This window comes from Uloborus diversus, chromosome 5 (genome assembly GCF_026930045.1).
Source record: "Uloborus diversus isolate 005 chromosome 5, Udiv.v.3.1, whole genome shotgun sequence".
Taxonomy (NCBI): Eukaryota; Metazoa; Arthropoda; class Arachnida; order Araneae; family Uloboridae; genus Uloborus; species Uloborus diversus.
Genome location: NC_072735.1, coordinates 139,506,447 through 139,531,720, shown reverse-complemented (window position 1 = coordinate 139,531,720; position 25,274 = coordinate 139,506,447). Strand labels below are relative to the sequence as shown.

Below are 25,274 nucleotides of genomic sequence, written 5' to 3'. Positions count from 1 at the left end.
AAGATAAAGTTTGATTTTTGTTAAGTGCATTGATCTCATTAATAAACTCTGAATTTTGTACAAGTTTAATTAAAACACACATAGCATTATTAATTTCTATTGTCTTTAAAAATCCAGAAATCTTATTACATGAATTTTCACAGTTGTGAATGAATCTTAAGCAAAGAGCTACAACACGTTTAAGGGTAGAGAGGGATGAATAACGGTTAAACAAAGTATTAACTTCTGATGTATTATTGGTTGCTATTGTTGATTGTATCGTATGCAAACGTTCCTCTGGCACAGGCTCTGGGATTGGAGGTGTTGGTGCACTTACCTGTAGAGGCATAGGTTCATGTAAAAAACTTGGTCCTGTAAACCATGATGAACTCAGTAGCGCTAATGATGACATACCATGGCTGGCGTGATCAGCTGGGTTTGATTCACTACTTACGAAGAACCACTGGGTCGGTGATGAGAGATTTTGGATTTTAGCCACCCTGTTGGCTACAAAGGTTTTCCACTTGCTTGGGTGTGATGCTAACCAAGAAAGAACAATAGTAGAGTCTGTATAGAACTGCGTGTGTGCTATGTTGGTATTCAATGCTTTGCAGAGAAAAACCCATTAATTTTGTTAGTAATAGAGCACCGCAAAGTTCCAAACTTGGAATGGAAACGGTTTTGAGTGGAGCTACTCTGGTTTTTGATATTACGAGCTGCACATTTGTTTTTTCATTCTCTTCAGTAGAACAGGAGTAAATAACTGCTGCGTACGCTTTTTCCGATGCATCACTGAAGCCGAATAATTTGAGTTCATTGCTATCACCAGTCGACAAAAATCTTGGAATTTTGATGTCTTTTACAGACATCATGTCTTCTACAAGTTCTGTCCATTCGCGTGCAATGTCTGGGGGAACGTTTTCATCCCATTGCACTTGATATTTCCACATTTTTTGCATCATGATTTTAGATTTGATTGTGATGGGTGACAACCATCCAAGAGGGTCAAATGTTCTGGCGATGGTTGAAAGAAGTGTTCGTTTTGTCAGAGTACTTTCTAGAGGTGTGGTGTTTACTTTGAACCGGAATGTGTCTGATGCTGGATGCCACAGGACACCTAATGTTTTGACAGTCTCATCACTGTGTATGTTCAACGCGCCCTTTGAAGAACGTAAATCTGAATCAATCGAATTTATGAGCTCTTCACTGTTGGATGTCCATTTTCGTAGAATGAAGCCTGCACTTGATAGCATGTGCATCAATTGTTTCTGAAATTCAATAGCTTCAGAGATTGACTTGGCTCCAGACATTAAATCGTCAACGTAGAAGTCCATGATGGCTGCTTTGGAGGCCATTGGAAATTGATCTGCTTCTTACACTGCCAATTGTTGTAGACATCTAACTGCAAGGTACAGTGCTGAAGCTGTGCAGTATGCTATTCTTGTTAGACGAAAATCTTGAATTGGCTCCGACCCCCCCCCCCCCCGATGAATTGCGCCAGACTATTCTCTGAAAGTCTGCGTCTTGTAGGATGATTTGTCTGTACATTTTTCTATGTCTGCTGTCATCGCTATTTTGTAAGTTCGGAAGCGAAGAAGTAATGTAGTGAGATCACTTTGTAGCTGTGGTCCCACCATTAAATTGTCATTAAGAGATACACCGCTGGATGATTTTGCGGAACCATAAAAAACAACACGAAATTTATCTCCGGTTTTATTGGGAACTGCGTGGTGAGGGAGATAAAAGCTGGAAGTTGCCGGAACATCAATTTCGTTGTCTGGAATTAGTTCCATATGCTTTAAGTCCTGATAATCTTGCATGAATTTGTGGTAATGTTTTGAGAGGGATTGATTTTTAACAAACCTACGTTCTATTTATTGTAGCCTATGCACGGCTATGTCTCGAGATGATCCGAGTTCATCGATTGTTTCACGGAACGGTAGTTTCACCACAAATCTGCCGGTAGAATCACGGGAGAATGTTTGTTTAAAATGCTTTTCACATGCGGCTTCCTCTTCTGTATAAGGCTTTGTTTCTCAAATTTCTTCCAATTTCCAGAACTTGTTTAGTTCAATGGCATTATACTCGAAACTTGCATGATTGGAAATTACAGTTTGTGATTTGGAATTTGACTTGCTTTCAGTTTTTCCTAGAATCACCCATCCGAAAATGGATTCTAGAGCGACTAATGATTGTCCTGGGACTTTTGTCTGTCTGCTAAGCATTAGTTCATTAAATACATCTGCATCCAGCAGTATGTCTATAGGGCCCGGTTGATGGCAATTTTTGTCTGCCAGTTGTAAGTGTTTGAAATTAATTAAGACGGATGCATCCACTTGATATTGGGGAAGGTCACAAGTTATTTTAAGAATAATGAACGCTTCTGCTGTGATAGTAGCATTTTTGTAAAATAGTGATGTGATTTGTACTTGAACTGAACCTGTAACTTTGCCCACTTTCTGTGAACTCAAGCCATCTACGCTTATGTTTATTCGATTGCGTTTTAATCCCAGAAAATTTATACAACTTTCCCGGATAAATGTGGCTTGACTAGCAGAATCGATCAGCAGCCTGAAAGTGTGTGAAATGCCATTGATGTCTTTGACATAAACAACTGCAGTAGGTAATAGCACACATTGTGTGTTTGGAACAACTGTGCTATTGCTACTAATAGTTGAAAGCATTTCATTTTCCGTTTGTGTTTGAGATTTTGTTTCATTTGTGTTTTTCGCGCACAATAATGTGTTATGTGGCTGAGAACAATTTTTGCAATTTCCCGCACGACATTTTTCAATCCGATGAGTTTTATTTGATTTCAGACAATTAGCTGATTTAGGGGTTTTCTGAATTCGAAAGGATCCCCCTCTCTCATAGTTTACATTGGATTTCTCCTTTCTGGACTCCCTTAACGCTAAAGACGCTAAAGCATCTGCTCTGCTTAGTGTGAAAGATTTGAACTCATCGAATGAAGGAAATTTTTTTGCATGTTCTAGCTTCCAAACGTGAAGTGTTTCTGAATCTAGTTTTCCTTTTAATAGGAAAATAATAATTGTATCCCAATGCTCTACAGGCTGTTTTAGGATTTTTAATGTATCTATGCATTGTGATGTAGTGTCAATTAATTTCCGTAACCCTGAGGCTGATTCCTGTTTTAATATAGGTTGAGAAATTAATTTATTTAAAGCTGCATCTATGATTTATGATTCGTTTTCATAACGATCAGTAAGCGCCTTCCACGCCCTTTCATAATTTTCATTTGAAATTTGAATCGATTGTAACAAGGTAGCTGCTTCACCCTTAACAGAAAGTTTAAGATACTGTAATTTTTGACAGTTACTTAATGATTGATTATTTCCCACACTTGCTAAAAATAAATTACGAAATGAAATCCAATCAAGATAATTAGAAGTAAACACTGGTAACTCTACACGCGGAAGTTTTAAGCTATTGACATCTGAATTTACTGTGTTTTGAGATGTATTTAAATTAATGTCGTTAACAGTGTTATCGTTTACACATTTCTTTTGTTCATGTTTTAAAGTGATTTTTAACTCATCTAATTTTGAAAGCAATTCATGCATTTCTTGTTCATATTTATCAAATTCTGTGTCTAAACAAGTTGTTAGAATTTCATCATTTAAAGTATTTATCTCACTATCTAAAGAAATAGCACTATTTTCGAATACTTCTATATCAGACAGAGAAATTCCATTGATTTTCGAATTCTTTACTTGGGTAGTTAATCTAGTTAGCTTACCTTTTGTTATTTTTTTTCTCTTTAAGAGGGGCTCCATGTTAAGGACGTGACTTTACTCAATGAGTGCGATGCTTGTTTCGTCTTTTGCTTTACTCATTCAAGAGTGATGAATATGAACTGCTTGTTTTATAACTGTTTGCACGTTGACACATCATCCTAAACTTGATTGACTATTGCTCCGGCTCGACGGACCATGTACGAACGATGGAAAGAGCAGCACGGGTTTTGAACATCTTTATTGGAAAGAAAAAACATCTACACTGAAGGTTACATCAATGCTGCGTAGTTGCGCACTCTTGTTGTGGGTTGAATGAATTTAGGGCTGAACAACATTAAACTCATTCATTTCAACGACTTCGTTTGTGTAACAGAAGTTGTAGTAACCTCTCCGCCAGAGTTACTCACATTTAATGAAAATGTTTCGTTGGATAAGATATATGGTTTTAAAGAAAAACTGAAATTACCTTAAAGTAAGTAAATATTCTAATGATTATTTAATCAAAAATAGTAAGGCTTAGATGTATAAAGCATCAACACAATGTTATAAATTACAAACCAATAATTGTTCAAAGCAACGGCCGTTCATTTGTCAGGAGATCCTACAACACCGTTCATTTTAAGAGCCTGACTTTTAGACTCGTTCATTCATGAACGGCACATCCCTAGTAACGATTGAACCAATGAGGTATTGTGTGTTGGTGCTACAAGACCAACATCAAAAAAACAATTCGGATTTCTATTACAGTGAAACCTGTGTATATACTGTCTATAACGATAACCTGTCTATAACAATATATATTTTTTTTGTCCCCAGCAAAATGTCAGCATGTATAATCAAACTGTCTATGACGATAACCTGTCTATTAAGATATTTGTTTAGGTCCCAACAGTGTCGTTGTAGAGAGGTTTTACTGTATAGACTAGGTCTCACACTGTTTGTGTAGCTTTTGTTTGTTTTTCAAGTAAGCCTTATCTTTCCAAAATGAAAAAACCTTAAACAACTAAACATTGCATATAGACGGAGTAAATGACACACAAGTAAGTAATATTTAGGAAGTCATAAAGAGCTAATATTATGTACTTAGGGTTACCGGACGGAGCCGTTATTGGTGAAGCCGAGAGGGAGTCTTAGTTATTTCGACCGTATGTTAAAGGTTATATGGAACCAAAGGTTTAACAAGAAACCTTTACAGGTGTAAGACTGTATAGGTCTAATGTGACCTACGACAGAAATGAATAGAAATGTTTACCATAAAAAATAATTCGATGTTCTGTTGGCCCCCACTGATAGTATACCTCTGAGTCCGATCGGCCTTAAGCTAAAACGATTCCATTATTGCTGAAATAAAGGTGAAGAAAGCAGCTTTTCTTTTCAAACCACGACTTTACCTTGCCGATAACGATTATTGGAATTCTGTCAATCAAAGAATTTCTCTTTTTGCAACACAAAAATAAATGATCACGTCCAAGGTCAAACATCTTTGTACCGAAACCAGGCTATAGTTTTTAAGTAATCATGAGAGGCATTCAAAGCTGCTTGATTCACTTGAGCTCTGAACGCTGCTTATGATAAGAGCACAAAGTGCTTTGTGTCAGATGAGACGTTCAGAGCTAAAGTGGATGACGTCATTCATGGGCTGATCCACTTTAGCTCTGAACACCTCATATGATTATGAACAAAAATTGCACAAGCATAATAGTTTTGAAGTTTGGAAGTGGAGTTCATTGCGTTAAGGGGCTGTCCATAAATGATGTCTGACTTTTGTCAACATTTTCGACCCCCTCGCCTCTTCGCCACAAAGTAGTCTACTTCACCTTCCCTCTGTTCTCTTTGTCACAAGTCACGCTATTTTCATAGAAATATTCATGTAACAAAATGCGTTATGTTGCGTTTTATGTTATCCGTCCCTCCCCTTGTCACAAACTATGCCAACTTCACGAACCCATCCCCCTCAAAGTGTCACATCATTTGTGGACAGAATTTTTTTGCTCGAAAGTTTTAATACTGATGTTCTGAAATTTACCGATAAATGCAGTAAACTAGAAAATCGCCAGTCAAGATATGACGAGCGAAAATTGCATCTACATTTAAACGAAGCAATTGCTTGTTTGGTGATATTTTGATGGCTGAAATTTTAACCCTAACTCCAGTGGATAACCTTAAACTTCAGTAGATAGCTTTCATTGTTGACCACTTTTTCGTTTCTTCATTCCCCTGAAATGTCACTCTGCGCGGTATAGCCTATAAAGGCTTTTGGGCCATTTTAACTCGAATACAACCAACCAACCTGAAATGACACAGCCTTACAGTAAAACAGTTAAATTACCGGATCTACGCTCCTGTGTGTGAAAATTGCAACATCATGAAGGAAGCATCATAGTTGAATGAAATTTAATACACAGTTGAGTGGAAACGGTACAAATAAATGATTACATTTTCAAACCAAACAAACAATAAAAAGATATAGAAATTAGTATTTTGTGTGGCCACCACGCGCCGCAATAAGAGCTGCTACACGAATCAGCATGGAGTGAAACAAAGTTTGAATATCTGCCTGTGGAAGAGTATTCCATATTGTTTGTTTGAACCAAATTTCGTCTGTCGAAGCAACAGGTTGAGGATCACGAGCGAGACGCCGCACAACGAAATCCTACACATGTTCAATCGGTGACATATCCGGGGAATATGCAGGCCAAGGAAGAAGCTGTACCTGCTGCGATTCAAGGTAGGATTTGACAGTCATGGCGGCAGGTGGACGGGCGTTATCCTGCTGGAATACAGCCCCTGTCAATCCTTGCAGGAAAGGAATAGTTTGGAGCTGTAAAACTTCGTTTATGTATCGGGTACTGTTCAAATTGCCCACAATTCGTAGCAATTGCTATCGTCCATGATATGCTATGGCACCCCAGATCATAACTCCGGGTGTTCGTCCACTGTGGCGTTCGATAATGCACTCCGGAATGTGCCGTTCACCGGCATAGCGCCTGACGCGAATTCGGAAATCATGGTGCCACAAATTGAAGCGGGAGTCGTCTGAAAAGACGACCTGCTGCCAATCAGAACGTCAGCTCCTATGCAAATTGGCCCATTGTAGCCGCAGGCGGTGATGGTTTTGTGTGAGAGGAATCCTGTGTAAAGGAATCCTTACGCGCAGCCCACGCTGCAACAGACGTCTCCGAATTGATGAAGCACACAATGAAACACCAGTAGCTGTTGACCTCTGTGCTGCCAATTGTCTAGAAGAAGCTGTGCGGTCTATCAGCGCCATACGCGCCAGGTGTATGTCATCGCGAGCTGACGTCACATTTCGGGGTCCACTCCCGGATTTTCGAGCTGTCCGACCCTCGTCCGTCCACTGTTTCCAAACACGCATGATTATGCTGCTGTTACCCTGCACACGAGCGGCTACTGCACGATAAGACAATCTAGCTTATCGAAGGCCAACGATTCCGCCCCGTTTAAACTCCAAAATTTGCTCAAATTTCAATGTTTTCGTCAAAGAGACATAGTAAAGATTCAGTTAACGATTACTCTAGCATATAAGCACCGATAATCATACACGCCTCGCTACAGCCGTCTATTTATATTCGGTTCGATCCGCCGTTCAGAGGGCGCTGCTCAGCAGACGCATGCGCTACCGTCTGCAATTCTAATCATTTGCATATCATGCCCTACTTTACATTTCCTGCAATTTTCAGCTCACTCGCGTAAGTCCTTCGTGGTGTTGCAATTTTCACAAACTGGAGTGTAGTTTAGCCTTGTCACTACAAAGCTTTTCCCAGTAGGTCAAACATTACCAAAACATATTATCCAATTATCATGTCGTAGCGTTAGTCTCATTGTTGATAACGTCAGCAGCGTTACTCGATCATTGGCTATTATATATATGAGATCAGCAACAAAAAAAAAAATAAAATAAATAAATAAATAAATAAGAAGAAAGCAAAAAAAAAAACGATGATTATAACTCATGTAAACTTCATGAAAACGCACACTAACTGAAGAAATAAAAATATCGTCAGAGAGAAGATAAAACAAGACTCTGTTCTGCAAACGACTTGAAAATATATTAGCCAAATGCACCGACAAAAGCAATTTAAAATAGTTACTTCAGTTACTTACGGCAGCGCTTCGATCTACATAGTTTCTAGCAGCTAGTATAAAGCAGGCTTCCGCCGCATTCATTCTAGAACACAAAGAAAAAAGACACAAAAATCCATTAGGCCTGGATATCTTGCATAAAATGCAGTTGCCAGAAAGAAAGAGAGAGAAAAAAAAGACCGTGTGGTGGTCTAGAATTAGATATGTGCATACATAAACTTTCCAGCAGATTATTCTCCTTAAGATTTTATTTCTCTTTCCTGGCTTTGTTCAATAATTCAGAAACGACAGTATAATTTTTTGGTAATCGAGTTTGTCGTCGGCGGCGCTGCGATTGCAGGCAGAAAAAAAGTCAAAAATTGCAGAAAAAAGATCGGAAGTGAATTCAAGCAGATTTAAATTGAGAGGAAAAATGGTTACTCTGAGGATAACATCGATAACCGTGGAGGGTTGGGGGGTTCACAGATTTATCTTTCGATAGCATGCTTTTAAGAAAATAAAAACAACCTGATCGAATGGATTATGAATCGAATTTCAGGCAGTTTTCTGCAATGGTATTTTCAATTTAGTAAAAAAATAAAGTTTACCATATGTGAATAAAAGCCATCAAATACCGAAATAAAAGGAATGTTACTTGTAAAAATAAAATCCATATCACTCAGGGCTTTTTGGGTAGGTTCATAAAATGTTCAACATTGTAAAACGGGATAAAGTTAAAGCTCGTTCCATTTTCAAGTGCCTATTTCACTTTTTTTTATTGCTCACTTTGTCTCGATTTAAGAGAAAAAAAAATTATTGCTACTGCTCACAGTCCGGATGTTCAAGCCTTAGTTCCGCCCTAAAGTAGTTTTCCTCGTAACCTCAGAGCACACGTCTGCACTATGCAAATGCAAAATAATAATAATAATAATTTTATCAGATAAAAAATCATGTATTTTGTTAGCTTTAATGTTTTGTCTTAAAATAAATGACTCAAAAACAAATACATTCTACTGGCACAGTTTTGTTACCAGAGTGTTATTTTGCTACATGTACTTTTTACGCGGCTTTTACCGGAAGTTTCAACTACTCATGCAATTGGATTTTTGTTTTCTTTTTGTCTTGAAATTATGAATGTTACTGAATGACTTTTTAAAAAGTGTTATTAAAAAGTATTTAAATACTATTCTTTACAAAAATAAGTAGACATTGTACACTAAATCACCCAGATTTCAGTCAAGTTTGAATTGGTACCAAATGAAATACGAGACACTTCAAAAGATGTGCATGTTGAACACTGTTATTGACCACTGCTTGTTGCACGTTTTTGCTAAAACAGGGTTTTGTCGGTACCCACAAAAATATATAAACAATTTAAATTCAAAAAGCAATTCATAAGAAAGTTCCTGTCAATGAAAGAAGCCAATGGGATCATTTCGGAAATTTAAAATGTTTCTTTTTTCTGAAAGAGCATGCTTAAAAGCATAGGATCTGACCATTTTTTAAATAATTTGATTAAGGTATCCGACTACGTTGAAAAGGCGATTTTCGACCAAAATTAACTTTTTCTCAAAATAATTTTATTCAACAGCCCCATTCTTTAAGATTATGAAACATTTTAGTTTTATAATCTACGCGAATTAGAACTCACGTTATAAGCATTTGAATACTAAGCATCTGCAGTATAACGCGTGATAAGTCGAATCTTTACTTACGTTTTTTGAAGAATGCAATTATTTCTCGATACTGGCTACGGAAAACATGATTTTGCAAATTCTATTCAATACTAGCCAGCTTTGGCGACCAGCCGGTCCGCTTTCTTACGCCATTCGCCTTTCTATGCAAGCAGCCACCTACGGCGGCTGGTTGGCTAACTTGTCATTTAAATTTTTACTTCAAGTTTGCCGCCTTCGGTGGCTGTTTAAATAAATTTGGCAGCAGTATTAATCATATATCTCTATCTTTTGTTGTGCCATTCACATTTTTACGCCAAGATTGCCGCCTTCGGCGGCTATCTACCTTTACGATCTTTCTCTAAATTTTCTTATCCATCTCTATTTATTTTAACCTCCCCTCCCATTTCCTAATAAAAACAAAGATCACTCAAAAAAAAACATCTTTTTTTATTTAAGTAGAGCAAAAAAAAAAAGTCATCTTCAAATTTCCCCATAGTGTGCAAAAAGTAGCGTTTGAAAAGAAAAAAAATCTGTTATTATTGAAGTAAATGTGCATAACTATGAAATATAACGTAATATAGATGCAGCAAAACGTTCCAGCTTGGGGGGGGGGGAATGGAAAAAGAAATAAATGCAATCCCTAAATCAAACAAAAAAAAAAAAGGAAAGAAAAAAGCAAGCTCTGCCGGAAAACACGTGGTCATCACGTCATAAAATGTAGAAGTAAGCTGTATAGTAAAAACAAAAGATAAACATTGTTTGCGATTAAGATTCCATCGTAAATACCGAATCGAAATCCAAGTAGTGACGTCAGAGGCATAAAAGATTGAAGAACGCTTTTTTCGACCGATGCGTGGAGAGACATAATGTGTTCAGCATTAAAAAATTGTTAAAAAAAACTATTGCGTATTTTTAAGAACTTTTTTCTTCTGAAGAGGGCGAAATGGTTTTACTATTACCAACTTAAATTTTAGAAATGGGGCTTTGATACTTCTCGCAGAATGATATTTAAAAAAAACAAAACCCAGAAAAAATGCAAATTAAAGGTTTTTTGAAAAATTCATAAAAAATACAAAAATTGCTCTATTTTCAAAATTGTTTCATTCATCATATTTAAAATTAAATCTTCTACTTTATAGTGCAAAAAATATTTGTGTGGCGCAATTGGTTCGGGATTTGTGAGGTAAAAAGTGCAAAAAAACACATAAAACATTAAATAACTTTTTTTCTAATTAAAATATCAAAAATCGAAGCCCGAGGTGCACATCTTCAGCAAAAACTGCACCTGTATTCCAAATTTCATCTTTCTAGGTCTTACCGTTTTCTCGGGATGCGCGCCACACACACACACACACAAACATCTTATTTTATTATATGTATAGATTCAAGCATGAAATTTGGCATGCTTGTCTTGTAAGTACTTGTGAGTGGAATAGACCACAGATTATGTAAATGATGAAATATTTTTTGATTTATAGCTTTTTTACCGAAAAAAGGTGACAAAATTTTGAGAAATTTCTGGATAAAGTCATGTAATTTGTCATAAACTTTAAAATTCTTGAAATATTTCTTAACCTACGGTCTGTTTCATGTGTAATATTTATACATGTGAAAAAATCTAAGCAAATTGTTTATAGCTAGTTAATTTTTATTAATACAGTGTTTCTCCTAACTGGAAATTTTCAGTCATTTTTGCCAAAAAATCACCCATTTAAAAAAAATTATTGATATTATGGTTTATTTTTAAGCAAAATACATGTTTTAAGATCATTCTGCTTCTAAAAAAACAATAATATTATTTCATAATAGTGTTTTTAAAAAAAAACTGCTCCGAACCTAGTCGGATACCTTAAGTTTTATACTAAAAAAATACCAGTGAGCTTTCATTGCTTACGCTTCTGCCAATGACATCACAAATGATGAAATGCCATTCATTGATTCCATTCACAGGCACAATATTTAATTTGTTTCTTTACTCACATGTGTTGGCAACGATATGATTTATATCAACCGTAGATCGCAATATTTAATTCGCTTCGTGATTATCATTACGTGGAAACGCGGTAGACAGATGCGCCAAAGTACATCATTTGTGACGTACTAAAGACCACTCCTTTTTTTAAAATGGGACCTTTTAAAATCTTAACTTTCATTTCCCAGCGCTTATTTTTTAATTATTTCTCACTCTATGTTTTTTTTTTAATCTATCAATTTTAGGGACTAAAAGTAGTACTTTGACTGAAAGAAACAACCCCATTCTTTTACAAATTACAATGTAGACTTCAAACAACTAGCACATAAGCAAAATTTGTACGAACTCAAAGGAAAGATGAACTAGTTCTTACATAATTTTATGACTACTAGTCATTGACTCTTTTTGTTTTAAGACTCATAAAGAAAAATAATAAAGTGGGATGTATTTTGAAGTGTTAATTTCATATTATCGATCAAATTAAACCGTTATCACAATCCTTCCCGCTTGTGCAAACAACTGTAACAAATAATGTAATATTTTCACACGCCCGAACATTTCAGGAAACTAATCTCATACTACGGAAACAGGACACAGAAAAGTCAAATTTTCAGTCCGTAAGAATTAAATGACATTAATTCCAAACTAAATTAGTTTAGAAAATTGAGCTTTGTAAATACTTAAAGTTTAATTCCATATTATTTCGTTAGTTTGAAACGAAATCATAAATAATCCCTTCTTACTCGTACACAACTAAGAGTTGAATTTGAGAAATGCATTTCAAATGTGAATTCCTCTATCTGCTACGATAACATAACTGTAATTAAATAGTTTAATCGTCTCAAATGTTAACTAGTGTAAAATCTGATTGAACAAATGTAAGTGTATATTACCTAGACATAAATGAATTGTCCTATCATTTGTCGTGGAATTATGGAAATATATTTTCATAAGAAGTTTCCACAATCCATGCAGCTGGATAATTACTTATCTCAATCGTTGCATATGACAATTTCTATCTTTTGTTCTACTAGTCGAAATGCATTGAAATTTGGTTATAGCTGCTTTTAGCCTTAAAAACTCATTTATGTAGTAAAAAAAGGGGGTTCCCATTCAAAAATTCAGAGTTTTTGTTAATTTTACATTGTACGTGGTCCCTTATGCAAATTCCATTATGTAATTTTAAAAAGGATTTTTATCCATATCGGCTAACAACCTTCTTTCCATCCTTGCTCGTTTTTCCCTCAATGTATCATAAAGCAACAACGCTCAACCTGTGACACGTAGGTTGCGTGTATCCCGCCATGGTTTGTACTCGAAAAAAGCTAACATTAGCTTGGAATTACCCTTAATTTAACTAAAGCTCTCCAATTATGTACCTTCATATGAAAAACTTCGATATTTTAGTGCTATGACGTCACACAAAATAGACCAACATCACTATTAGTGGGACATCCGGTCAGCAGCAGTCTACCACATAGACTAATAATAAGACTAGACCGAGCTATGGCAACCCTTTTGCTGCTCATAAACCAAACCATGTGACTGGTGGATATCCTAGCAACAGCGGGCGTTGATCATAGCAGACGATCAACGCCTGCGAGAAATAAAATAAATAGAATTGATGGAACACGGAAGAATGATCTTTTATGGAGTCCGATTTGTAAATTTGTTATTCTAAATTGTAAATATTTTGTTAATATAGTGAGTTTTTCCTTTAGATAGTATTGTGCATTTTTTTAGTCAATTTTAATAACTCTCTAAGCAATTAAAAATGCAAGCGCCCAAAAAGAATCGGCAAACGGTAAGATTTTTACCTACATATTCAATTTAAGATACCGATTAGTACATTTTTGCGTTAACGCAAAACGTTTACGCCATTACGTCACGCCAACGCTAACGTAGCAGTTCCAAATGAAATAAAAGTTACTGAAAACTGTGATCAAAAACTAATTACTAATGTCAAAATAATGCATAACTAAAAGAAAAACAGTTCAACCTCTGCACCTGTAAAAAAAAATTATAATGCAAACACATTACGTCTTAAAATACATGTCGAGTGCCAAACTATAGATAATGTTGCCATCTAGCAACCATGCTGCCAAAGTTTTCGCCAAGCCTTCCACCAGTCACATGATGTATCCATAAACCAATTTTTTCATCAGCAAGTCTGAGAAAGCTCGGTCTACTCTTATTATTAGTCTATGGTCTACCATGAAAGAAGTATTTTGTGGCCGTCATTTCCGTTGCGAAACCAGCATCATTTGGAAGGGGACATAGACAAAGTTACTGACCTTGCTCTGGTGAGATCAGTATCCTTGAGAGCAGAACCTTGAATGTAGATCACTCTTTGAGCCCACATAGGTACTTGTAGGATCATTTTCATGGTGGCATCAAGCTCACAGGGGGATAAAAGAACTACGTAAAAATCCTAAAATCAAAGGAAAAATATCAAATTGAAGCATCATTAAAAATATTTATTACAACAACTACTAACAGATCTCTCAAACACATCAGTCTGTTGCTTTAAACATTTGAGTGAGTTTTAGCTTTTACAATATTCTATGAAAAATTAGGGGTCATTTTGAAATTTTATGCAGGAAGTAGTAACTGAAAGAAGCAAACCCAGTCATTGACCTAGGAAAAGCTGAGGCGAAGATCCCAAGTTACATGGTTCAACAACGACGAATGGGAGACACATTTTGCGTGAAACTAGTAAAAGAAACCTGAATACTTCCAATACTTTACTTTAACATCAATCACGTGACGTGGAATCCTTGATGCAAGAATTGAAGGCTTTACTCTCTTCATCTTTTATCCTTTCTCAATGGTTTGAATCCATCAGGACATTCGGCATTCTTAAAAAACTGTGTGCTTAAAATATTTTCTACATTTCACACATTTTAATTTTCTTATGTGCAAGAGTTGTTCATGTTTTTATTTCCGGAATGGTTAGAACAAAATGTTTATTGTTGTCATTAATTTTTACAATAACTTTTTCCCCCATCTCGAGCTTTCGAAATGACTAAATTATATATAATTGTCAAAATTGTATAATACTGCTTCTAATATTGTACATTACCAGTAATCAATTAATACCTTATCATTTGATCAGCACTCTGACGTTGGACACGATAAATACACATTGGTTCAAAATGAATATCTCTCAGCTATGTATGTAATATTTTGCAGTAAGTTACTGCCCTAAGCCAAGGCTAAGGCAGAAATACTTAAAACTAATTGAATTGAACCGCACCATTGCTGCGGTCACTCATCTGGTGTGCTGATTCTACATTAGCTACCAGCTTGCTTGGCTCTCTTGGCTCCCTTAAGAGGTTTTTTTCTCCTCCAGCTCAGGTAATTCCTATTCCGGGCTGATGAGTGCTAAGAAGCACGAAACTACAGTCCTCGGATGGAATAACTGAGCTGGTGGTGTATTTTGAGTATGTATGTAATATTTCGGTCTTAGTACTATGACGGTGAACGCTATTTTACAAGTTATACATAATACATTACAATTTTAATGCTAATAAAAATATTACGGTCAAACTTCAAAATAGATGTATAATTCTTTTATCTATTACATTTACAAATTTTCAAAGTGGCTACCTTTACTTTTAATACACAGCTTTAAACGTGTCACGAAACTTTCGGTAATGTATTATGCGTGTCCAAGCTATTTTTTTCACCCTGTATATAATGCATCGAGCAAACGGAACAGTTTTAGGTACATTCGCCATACTACTCATTTTATCGCTTGAATTAAAAAAAAAACAATATATTCATGATACTAAATATGCTAGAATTGGTATGGTAGCAAGAAGAAACAAATTCAAACTCACTTGTAGTAGCGGATGCGCATAGAACTCGTTTAGAAAGTCCATTATGGTATCTGCTCGTAACGTCGTATTACAAACGACCACATGTTTCTCGCTTTGAGCTCTATGCATGCTATAAGTACCACCCAGCTTCTGCCGCTCCATCCACGTATATGCTAACTGTTCAAACTGCAACAAAACACACATTCAGAAATGAAATATCTCATACGATAACTTTTTTTTTCTGCAATGACAAATCTAGATTAGGTAAATGTTTTATCATGAGCAATTACTAACTAGGATAAAAACTATATTCTCGGGCGAAACGTGCTTTGGAAACAATGCCGAAGTCAAACAAGCTGTTAAACGCCTCTTCTTGTTCAAAACCCTGAGTTTTCCATGGAGGGCTTTTTGAAACTTATCAATCGGTACGACATCTGCCTCAATGTCCTTGTTACTTATATAGCAAAATAAAGTTATGTCTTATCTTTAATGTCTCATCCTATTTTCTGACGTTCATACTTAAACTCTGACCACAATCAACTTGGCAATCTACATCTACGCAACTTGACCATCATCATCTCTTCTTTTGCCCAGCCATGCAATCTGCTCTCTTCAATATCGACATCGACTGAACCAAGGACATCATTTTTTAAAATCATGCCGAAAAAGTTTCCAAAACGGTACTTCGTACCTATGGCCCCATTTAATTTCAGATTTTGCACCCCTGGACCTATCAACAACAACAAGTGTTCGTGGATTTTCTTTTCTCAATGTCTGGCAATTATAAATGACAAAAAATAAAATTGAAAATACTAACATAAAACATAGAACAAAGAGTACAATAAAATAATAGCTGTCTATACGCTCTCGACCCTCCCAATAACCATCGCATAGGCTCCATCCGGAAAGTTTAGTGCAAGTGTGCAGGTGGCGAATGTCCATTTTTTGGTTTGAGTAACAAAGATGAAAATTGGGATTCTCACCAATCCTCAAACGGTGAAGATGGTTTGACTAACAGTCATGGACAGTTAAAAAACGAAGCATGGCCACTGACTCTGTTCTTGGGGCTATTGGAAGAAAATTGCGGTTTATAAACCAAACTAAGAGATTGCTTCTACAATTTTAGGTCTTGCCAAAAAAACATCCCTTGATTTCTTCCTTATATATAATATGTTCGTGTTGTAAATAAACAGAATATGTTTCAGTACTGTGTTACATTATTGTCTCAAGAACGGCGACTGCACAAAACCAAGAAAAAAAAAACTGACTGTGTAAGCATCATCAAATACAGAAAATTAATATCCTCTCAACAACTGAATGCTAACTTTTACATTTATAGCAATTATGTTTTACTGTGAATATTAAGCATTAATCACAATAATGCAAGAAAAAAAAACTGTAAAATTTTAAAAACGTTTTAAGTCGAAAAAAATCTTGGAAGAGGAAGAAAAAAGGAGCTATTGGTAACTCAAAGAATTCTTTTCGAAAAATAAAAATTTTATTCTGCTTCGAATTACACGCCATCTAAATGCATGAAAGTTTTATTATACTGGAGAAAAAACGAACTTTTTACATCATATACCTTACGTCTGTCTCTCAAATCAAGTATAATACGTAACTTCATTACCATATTCATGTTCCTAGTTGTGAACTTTCTTTTACAAATCGTAATTGAACTACGTCTTTTGATAAAGCAACTTTGTATTACTTGTCTAAAAATACGATGAAGAATTACGGACGTTCCAGAGTTTAACTCTGGTGGGTAATCACATTTCATGAGCCTATGCAAACATGAACATGCTTGTCAAAAGTAATGGAATTTCAGTTTTGATATGTGTTTCGTATCCATTAGATAAACTATACTAAAAAAATCGTTTAGTAGTTTAAGTAATGACCGTAGCGTTTGTAAATCAAATGAAGAATTGGGGGGAAGCTTTTGGTTTTTGAAGGCTTTTTTTAATAAGACGGAGCTTTGGAATCGATGACATTGCGATGAACAAGAACGATGATCTACAGATGTACGAACAGACATCTTTATAGTAACGATATCATGTTCTTATGCCACATTTTTAGCTTAAATACATTTTTATTTTCGACGAATAATATTTTTTGGACTTAAGAATTTCGCCAAATTTTCTTTCTCTTGATTCTATATGTATAGAGATTCTAGGTACGATTCGTACAATTTTTCATAATCTCACTTTTATTTTAAGACTTTGGTTTTTGAGTTAGTTGAGCAAGTATTGCTCAAATGAATTCCGCGATTTAAAGCAAAAGTACTAATATATTACTTATAAAAGGAAAACTACATGATGTTCTTACACTACTGACGAATTGAATAATGCTGCAAAGACTGTCAATGATGAGGGAAAAAGTGAATGCCGCCGTAAAATAATTCGGTATCAAATGGATGACTTTGAGAAGATTTTTGAAGAAATTAAAAGATGGTGATTCATTTATGGGTTATGCAAAACTGAGGCAAGTTTTTTCTTCGCAACGAAGGGATTCTATAAAAAATACTTGCTTCAAATAGCATCAATCTATCATAGATATTCCCCAATCGTCGCCTTGCCTACGAGTGTGCTGTTAAATTTAGCATTAAATTCCATCTGCCTGAACTCCAAATAAGATGGCCGGAAAAGGTTGGCTTACGAAGTTTTTGAAACGGAATCCGGAACTATCCATCCAAAAACCAGAACCATTTCAGTTAATTCAAATAAATAAATAAATAAATAAATAAATAAATAAATAAATAAATAAATAAATAAAATAAATAAATAAATAAAAAGTTTTGTTAATTTGTCACTAAAAGACTACAAATAAAGAGTTGATTTTCAAACAGGAATTTCATTTTATCTCTAGTTATCATTTATCCTATGGTTTGGTTAGGCATTATAAATGCTCAACTTGCTCTGCAATCTTGCTCAAATCACTCCATCTATGGGGCACGTTGAGCAAGTTTGACTTTTTGCATTCCGACAGCTGTAGCTCTTAAACGTGTACTGTTAGCAACAAATTACTATGGACACTTATGAAAAGGGATACATTACTAATCCATTAGGTTGCATAACAATCGATTGAGATTTATCATTGAGAAGTAATATCCACTTAAGTGAAAAATTGCTCAACTAGCTCCGCCCTACCCTATCTCAAAGATTTGAAAGCAATAAAATTTTAAGTCGTCAGTCACGGCAAAAAGTAACCCGATCGGCTATTTCTCACATAACCTGCAACACTGTATAAAGGAGCACAATTGTAAATATATTATCCCCCTCACACAAGCTGATAAGCAAAGAAATGTCTTATACGAAAAACAAAAGTTTTTTTTTTTCTTACGTTGGTTGCATTTTTATGCATAGAATGGAAACGAAACTTTTGTAAAAACTTCTACTTAAAATGATAACATTCTAGGTATAGAGGCAAAATTCTATCGAAAACACTAAATTATTTCGGGACCAAATGAAAACCTCGCAATAACGAAATATTCGAGTTACAAAAAATTCGAGTTATCGACAGTCGACTGTAGTTTACCCTTCCTCAGAAAATCAAACAATTTGATCTTGCATGTAACAGTTCTAAGTTTTATTTCCAAAATAAAATTAAAAAAAAATAATAATAAGCAACTTTTTTTTTGCTTACGAAATCACAAATGCATGCGAAAAATAAACCCTTTTTTGTTACAAGTTCAGAACTGAAATGTAGCGCAGTCACGAGCAGTACAAGATCTCTTCTTCTATGTGGAACGGCCCACGTATGTAACGCGCTTACTTCTTACTGGCAGCAAAATGTCGCCACGATTTACGAAAATTTCCATCATTTGCATTTATGTAATTATCACGAGGAAATTTTTCATCCGCTAATTAAAATGACATTTCAGCATTCCCTTTGGCAATGCAAAGCAAAATTTTGACATCACAAAAAATAGTAGACTCAACTAGTCTGCGTGCCCGGCGTTGCACGGGCTACTTAAAAAATGAAAGAGCTGTTCAATTGATATTTTTGTATAATTCTGACATCAGTTTCTAAAGCGCTAAGGAGTAAATAATTACGCGTAATGCAAGGTTTGCAAAACACCAGTAGAGCATATTTTTGGCAAAAACCTCTTTAACGTTAATCATATTTATCAATAATACAAGTTATTAGTATTTTCAATTAGCACAAATGATGAAAATATATGCATTTTCAACTATAATATGTGCTCACTTTAAACTGAATTAAATCTGATAGAATATATCTAAAATATTTATGTACAATCACAATCAGATTTTTACATAAAATGACACACACTTTTTTGTTGATTACGTGAAACTAAAGCACCAAGACTTATTAAATACCAATAAGCATTAATTTAATATCAAGTCATCAGATTCCAATTAAGCTTTAGTTAAAATCCTTTAAAACAATCTTTTTTGTTCAACTCTGTTTCACTTAAAGAAATCCAAACAATCTTAATTTAACATGTTCTTTTAACGATACAAACTGTATTTCAAAAATAGAAACAGGAAAGAAAAAGAAAGTTGTTGCAATTCGAAAACTCACCCATGTAACGGGAAAAAGTTCAACAAAATAAACATAATTAGTCGCACATCCTAAATGTATCAAAATATGAGGCCGGTGAACGATAAACTTACACTACAATCAATAAACATATCTAAAGAAACAACTTTCCTATGCTGAAAGGAGTTAAGAACGTCGAGTGTAAAAAAATAAAAAAAGGACAGACGATAAAATAAAAGCTATATCCGAATAGAGCAACCAATTTTAAATGAAATTCTAGATGGAAACGTTGTTTTAAGATTTGGACAGCAGCCAAAAAAATCTCTTTTAAAACAATTATTAGAATTTTATTTGCTCATACGCAAAATGGCAACAGGAAAGAAATAAAAATTATTGAATAACGTTATGTTAATTAACGTTTTAATTAATAACTCCGCTAATTAAAGTCGTACAATTACGAAATTGGTTCTATTGTTTTCTTTGGAAAATTTCGAATTGATCGGTATCTCGTTCGACTCTCGATTCGCAGCTGTTCTCGAGGAGATCGATCTTCAGACAGACAGACAGACAGACAGACGGACGCGAACAGATTTTAATATTATAGTGGATTATAAGAATCAAATTTTCACTACTTAGAAATCGAAGTGTTAGTTCTAATCTCACCAGCGCTGCTACCTAAGGATATTCCTAAATTTGAGAAAAAAATTAGGCAAAATAAGCATTTAATTCATTATTCATGTTGCTTTTGAATGCATAAATCTATCTTTTCCTAGTAATTTAGAAAATTTATTCAATGGCAGTCACTTTCGTCCATATGCCTATATGCATTCAAAATGAAGATACTATACTTGAGAAACAAATTGTCAATCTTCTTTGAGTGTCTAAACCAACTAAACAAATTGAAATGCTTTTGAAAAAAATACCATTTGATTCCTTTATAATTTTCCTTATAAACTGAAAGGGGGAGAAAAAAAAATTACTTGATGGCAATTCTACTTTTAAAGACACGTCCGTTGTTTCACAAAACACCCTACAAAGACTCCAAGGCTACGTTCGAAAACAGGGAGCGTTCGTATCGGTGCCACCGCCAGCATTCGGAAACGGCAAACAGCTGTTCTTTGACGTCCACTATCAGCGTTCGGAAATGCTTACGGTCACTCTCGGGGAGGGAGGGGGGGGGGCGGTTGCAACCGCACTCGCACCAGAGTCTCGATGTGGTTAGCGGTATCACATGGTATTTTTGACCAATCCAGTCATGTTTCAAGTTTTACACTCTCTTTGATTGGAGTGTTGGTTGTTGTTGAACTGGAACTAACCGCGCTGTAACTACGAGTGTTCGGAACCATAGCTGTTCTACCGGGCTCACCTGAAAAATACCAGTGACGTCATAACCACAACCTGAGCAACCACGTCGTAACCAGTGATATATTTTCGAACGCAGCCCAAATGTGTTGCATCCTTGTTTCGTTTCATGAGTTTGATGAAAAACATGGATTTTACTTCTATCATTTCCCCACTAAATTTCGCTTACACTAAAAGGCCGTGACAATCGTTGAAACTCATGGCAGCAAAGAGAGCGCTACAGGGAATCCCTATATTCCATACGTTGCCATTGGTAAATGCAAAGGTTCAGTTCAGCGCCTCTTGCGGTCAAAATGTGCGTTATCCAGTCAAAAATAAACCAACTTTGAAACTTTTCATTGATTTGTAGATGCACAGAGCAAATTATAGTTGCATCGGTGTAAAATACAGAAAAGTCATAAATCGTCAAGACCCGAAAGCGTCAGCGCCATCTAGTGGGGTCATGCTTCTATATAATACAAAGTATGAAGATTTCCAGAAGCGGTAACTAAATGTTTTTTTTTTTATAAGTAGCGGACGCATCTTTCAAAATGTCCTGGTTACTGAAAAAAAAAAAAAAGAAAATCTAGTATGTGTCTGCAAACCTTCAAAATTTTATTGCAGTACTTAGAAGAAGTCCATGTTCTCCATCAAGTTCATGCAATGGGACAAATATTTAACAAATTTGCTCTTTCCGTTGGGTGTTTTGTGTAGCAAGTGATGCGTCTGTTACCATAGAATTGCCCCTGGGTTTTATCTATGCACTCTTCAGTAGGTCAAATGCAACAGAGAGCACTTAACAGTTTTCTACTGCTTTACTAATTGAAGGAAATTTTGAGAATTTATATCAAGCATAGAAAATAGCAAAGTAATATTTTTTATTTTTTTAATTACAATCTAGTAACTAATGCAGTGGAAAATTAGGAGACCCACGTTTTTGACTCTACTGTAGAAATAAGAGCTGCAGACCACGCACTACCTGATGTCAGTCATATTTTAGTTGTGATACAAAATATTCAGGACATTGATTTTTACATTAACTACACAAGATGAATGAATTATTGTCATTATTCATCAATAATTTAATCTATTCTAATATTGATGAGAAAAAATGATGAAATTGTAATTTAAAAATTTATTAGATGATAAATTTTTATTTAAACAAAATAATTTTGTCAAAACGAATTTCTAATTACTTTTCTATCTTATAATAGTTTTTGTTAATAATTTCTCAATTTAAAATCGCATTAAAATTTTAAAACATTATTCAAATAATCTACTTTCAAAAGGATGCATCTAGAATAAATTTGAAGTAAAATTAGCGGCTATTGTACAATAAGTTGATTTTTTAGAGAAATAAATTCTTTGATAAGTTATTTTGTTCAAATAAAATGTAGATTTCGGTTCAATTTCTATCAAATTTCAAATGCTAAGACGAAAGAGGTTATTATTTGTCACATTAACAATAATAAACTACTGCTTTTATATCGCAAACAAAACCATTATTTTCTTAAGGTTTTCGAATTAAAATGTTTATTAAAATGAATAGTAAGGGGATTGATTTTTTATTTAAGGAAACGAAAGAATTTTTAAAGATGTTCTAGGACGAAAATATTATAACTTTCTTCTCTAAATATTCCATACATTTTGTCATAGATTTAAGCATCATTTCTTCATACACGTTCCATACAGTTTTTATGTAAATTTTAATCACAGACGCTAATTAAAAAATCCCCTTTCTTTACAATTGAAAGAACAATTTTTGGTGCCTTTCCGTTACAGGCAGACTTCGCGACTTTTTTACTTTCCCCACGTAACCGCAAAGAGAAAAATAACGTTTACGTCGTCGCCCTGTTTGCTTCCATTTTTCTGATTTTTTTTACATAAGATTCCACGTATATCTTCAGCAGTTGATTTAACATTTTGCTTTTACTTTTGAATTTAAGTTAGCGGATCATTTGAACCGAGCTTTTTTACGTTATTTAAGACTTTTTACTTGGTGGCTTATTTTGCAGTTTAATGCGTTACTTTGAGAGGATTATGCTTATTTGGAGGACTTTTTTCCCATTCTTAATATAACTTTCAGTCTTGTTTAAAGGCTTATTTCGCTTAAAAGTCTATTAAAAAAGCAAAAAAAAAAAAAAAAAAGTATAATATCACCAAACAACAATTATATATAATTTTGACCAAACATGACGGCAATGAAGAAAATGAAAAATTATCGCCAAGGTTTGAAATGCGCCGATTTAAATAACAGGGAAAAGTTCCCGATTGTCTATGATCATCATACTTTTCTATATGTAGAAAAATTCCCAATGCTCTATTTATTTTAGAAGTATTGCTTCTAACGACAATACATGAGTACGCTCATCCTTCTTTTGAGTTCTTAAAAAACATCTACTATCTAAATAGACGTAAAGGGAATTAGTGTGTTATCCACACCAGGTTTTGTTTTTGGAGTTTAATAAAGATATTTAAACACATTTACAAGAAAGAAATATTGTGTCTATCTAACAATTTTTCATATAAAAACTCAATTTTAGCTTATTTCAAATCTTCAGTGTTAAAGTCACAAAATGAAGCAACAGTGAGAAAAAATAGTTTTCCGAAGTATGGAATTCGATATTTCAAATAAGCATTAAATTTTAACAGATATATTGAACCATGACATTTCAAAATCGTGTCAAATTTATTTTCCACGATTGAAAATTCAATAACAGAGTAATGCGCCTGTTTGAAAAAGCCTTTAAACCTGAAAACTATTACTTTCTCGGACACTAAAGTCTTAGACTTTAAAAATTTTACTTTGAAAATTTACTGTTCACTTCTTTTAACAAAGAAAAAGGCAGAATATTTGAGAATTATTCAAACATTCAATTTGCTATTGGAATCCAAAGCAACGGTAAAAGATTTCTTTCTATTCAACCATTTTTTTTATTAGTTCTTGCTTCTATACATTGGAATGTAAATAACATTGGTAGCTGATAAATTTTGATATGAACAAACTAAAAATCAGCGAGTGTCGAGGAATTGAAAATGAATAAATCTTTGCAAAAGTGTTGAAAGTAGTTCAGAAGTCTAAATAGGTAATACTCTATAGCTTTCAATATTTTGAAGTCTGTGAGCGTAAGTGTTAGGGTTAAAAAAAACCCGTATCAATTTTGAATTTGAACAAAATAAGCCAATTTTTCATTGATTTCAATACTCAATTTGCAGTAAGTTTTTTTCTAATAAAACCTTAATTTTCGTGATCTCTCAAAGCTCTGTGGGGATCAGGAAAAATACAGACTCCTTTTCTACGCGTGTCAGTTTTTTAAAGATAGCAGAATTTTTACACAACAATAAATAGAATAGCATGTAATTATCTTTAAAGAAAAGTTTTTATTTTTATCGTAGAATGCGAACAGGTCATGTGCGAACAGATTCAATTTCAAAGTTTGTACATTTTTAACCAGAATCCGAGCTAGAAAGTTCCTTCCCCGAAAAAAAAAGGAACTTGAGGAATAGTCAGTCTTTCAAAAAATTCCGAATTAAATAATTAATGATTTCACTCGCAAGAAAATTATTTTTGAGACATGAAACGAAAGCTTACAAAAACGCATCTAAAATCCAAGATGGCGACCAGAAATCCCCCGCCTTTTCTTGCTACATTTTGATTGGCAACACAGCAGAAAAATACTCCCCCAATCATAATTACGAATAAAAATCGTGTTTTACTTAAAAGACACATGGGGGTAGAAATTTATAGTGAGATCTTGTACTATAGCGAAATGTATCACTCACCTGTGTGGGCAGGACGATGAGTGCGACGCAGATCATGACTACCATGAAGAGTTGCGAGGGCCAGACGTCCGGCCGGTAGTCTCCATATCCGACCGTCGAAAAAGTCACCACCACGAAGTACAGACTCTTGAAAAGGTCCACCTCGTGGTTGCCGGAACGCTGGAAGTGCTGGAAGCCACAGACACTGAAAGAAAAAATCGCAAGATATCATGCACCGTCAAAGACTGTCCTCAGATTTTAGCACACTTGCGAAATGGAAGTGTGCTTTCCACTCGATGTCGACCTAAACTCTTTAAAACATGTGTCGCATTTAAAAGATCACTCAGTTGTCATCATACTCGTAAAATGGATACTGTGCTTTCCAGTC

At 34.7% G+C, this 25,274-nt stretch overlaps 1 protein-coding gene across 1 annotated transcript in view; it reads right to left on the bottom strand.

The window, feature by feature from the left end:
- The window catches only part of LOC129222864 (potassium channel subfamily T member 1-like), a 368,024-nt gene that overhangs the window by 75,190 nt on the left and 267,560 nt on the right, over positions 1-25,274 (bottom strand). Inside the window, exons 11-14 of the mRNA XM_054857422.1 lie at positions 24,908-25,091; positions 15,308-15,472; positions 13,760-13,896; positions 7,860-7,923 (exon numbers count right to left, since the gene is read on the bottom strand). Coding sequence (XP_054713397.1) covers positions 7,860-7,923; positions 13,760-13,896; positions 15,308-15,472; positions 24,908-25,091 — 550 coding nt within the window. The remainder of the gene's footprint in view (positions 1-7,859; positions 7,924-13,759; positions 13,897-15,307; positions 15,473-24,907; positions 25,092-25,274) is intronic.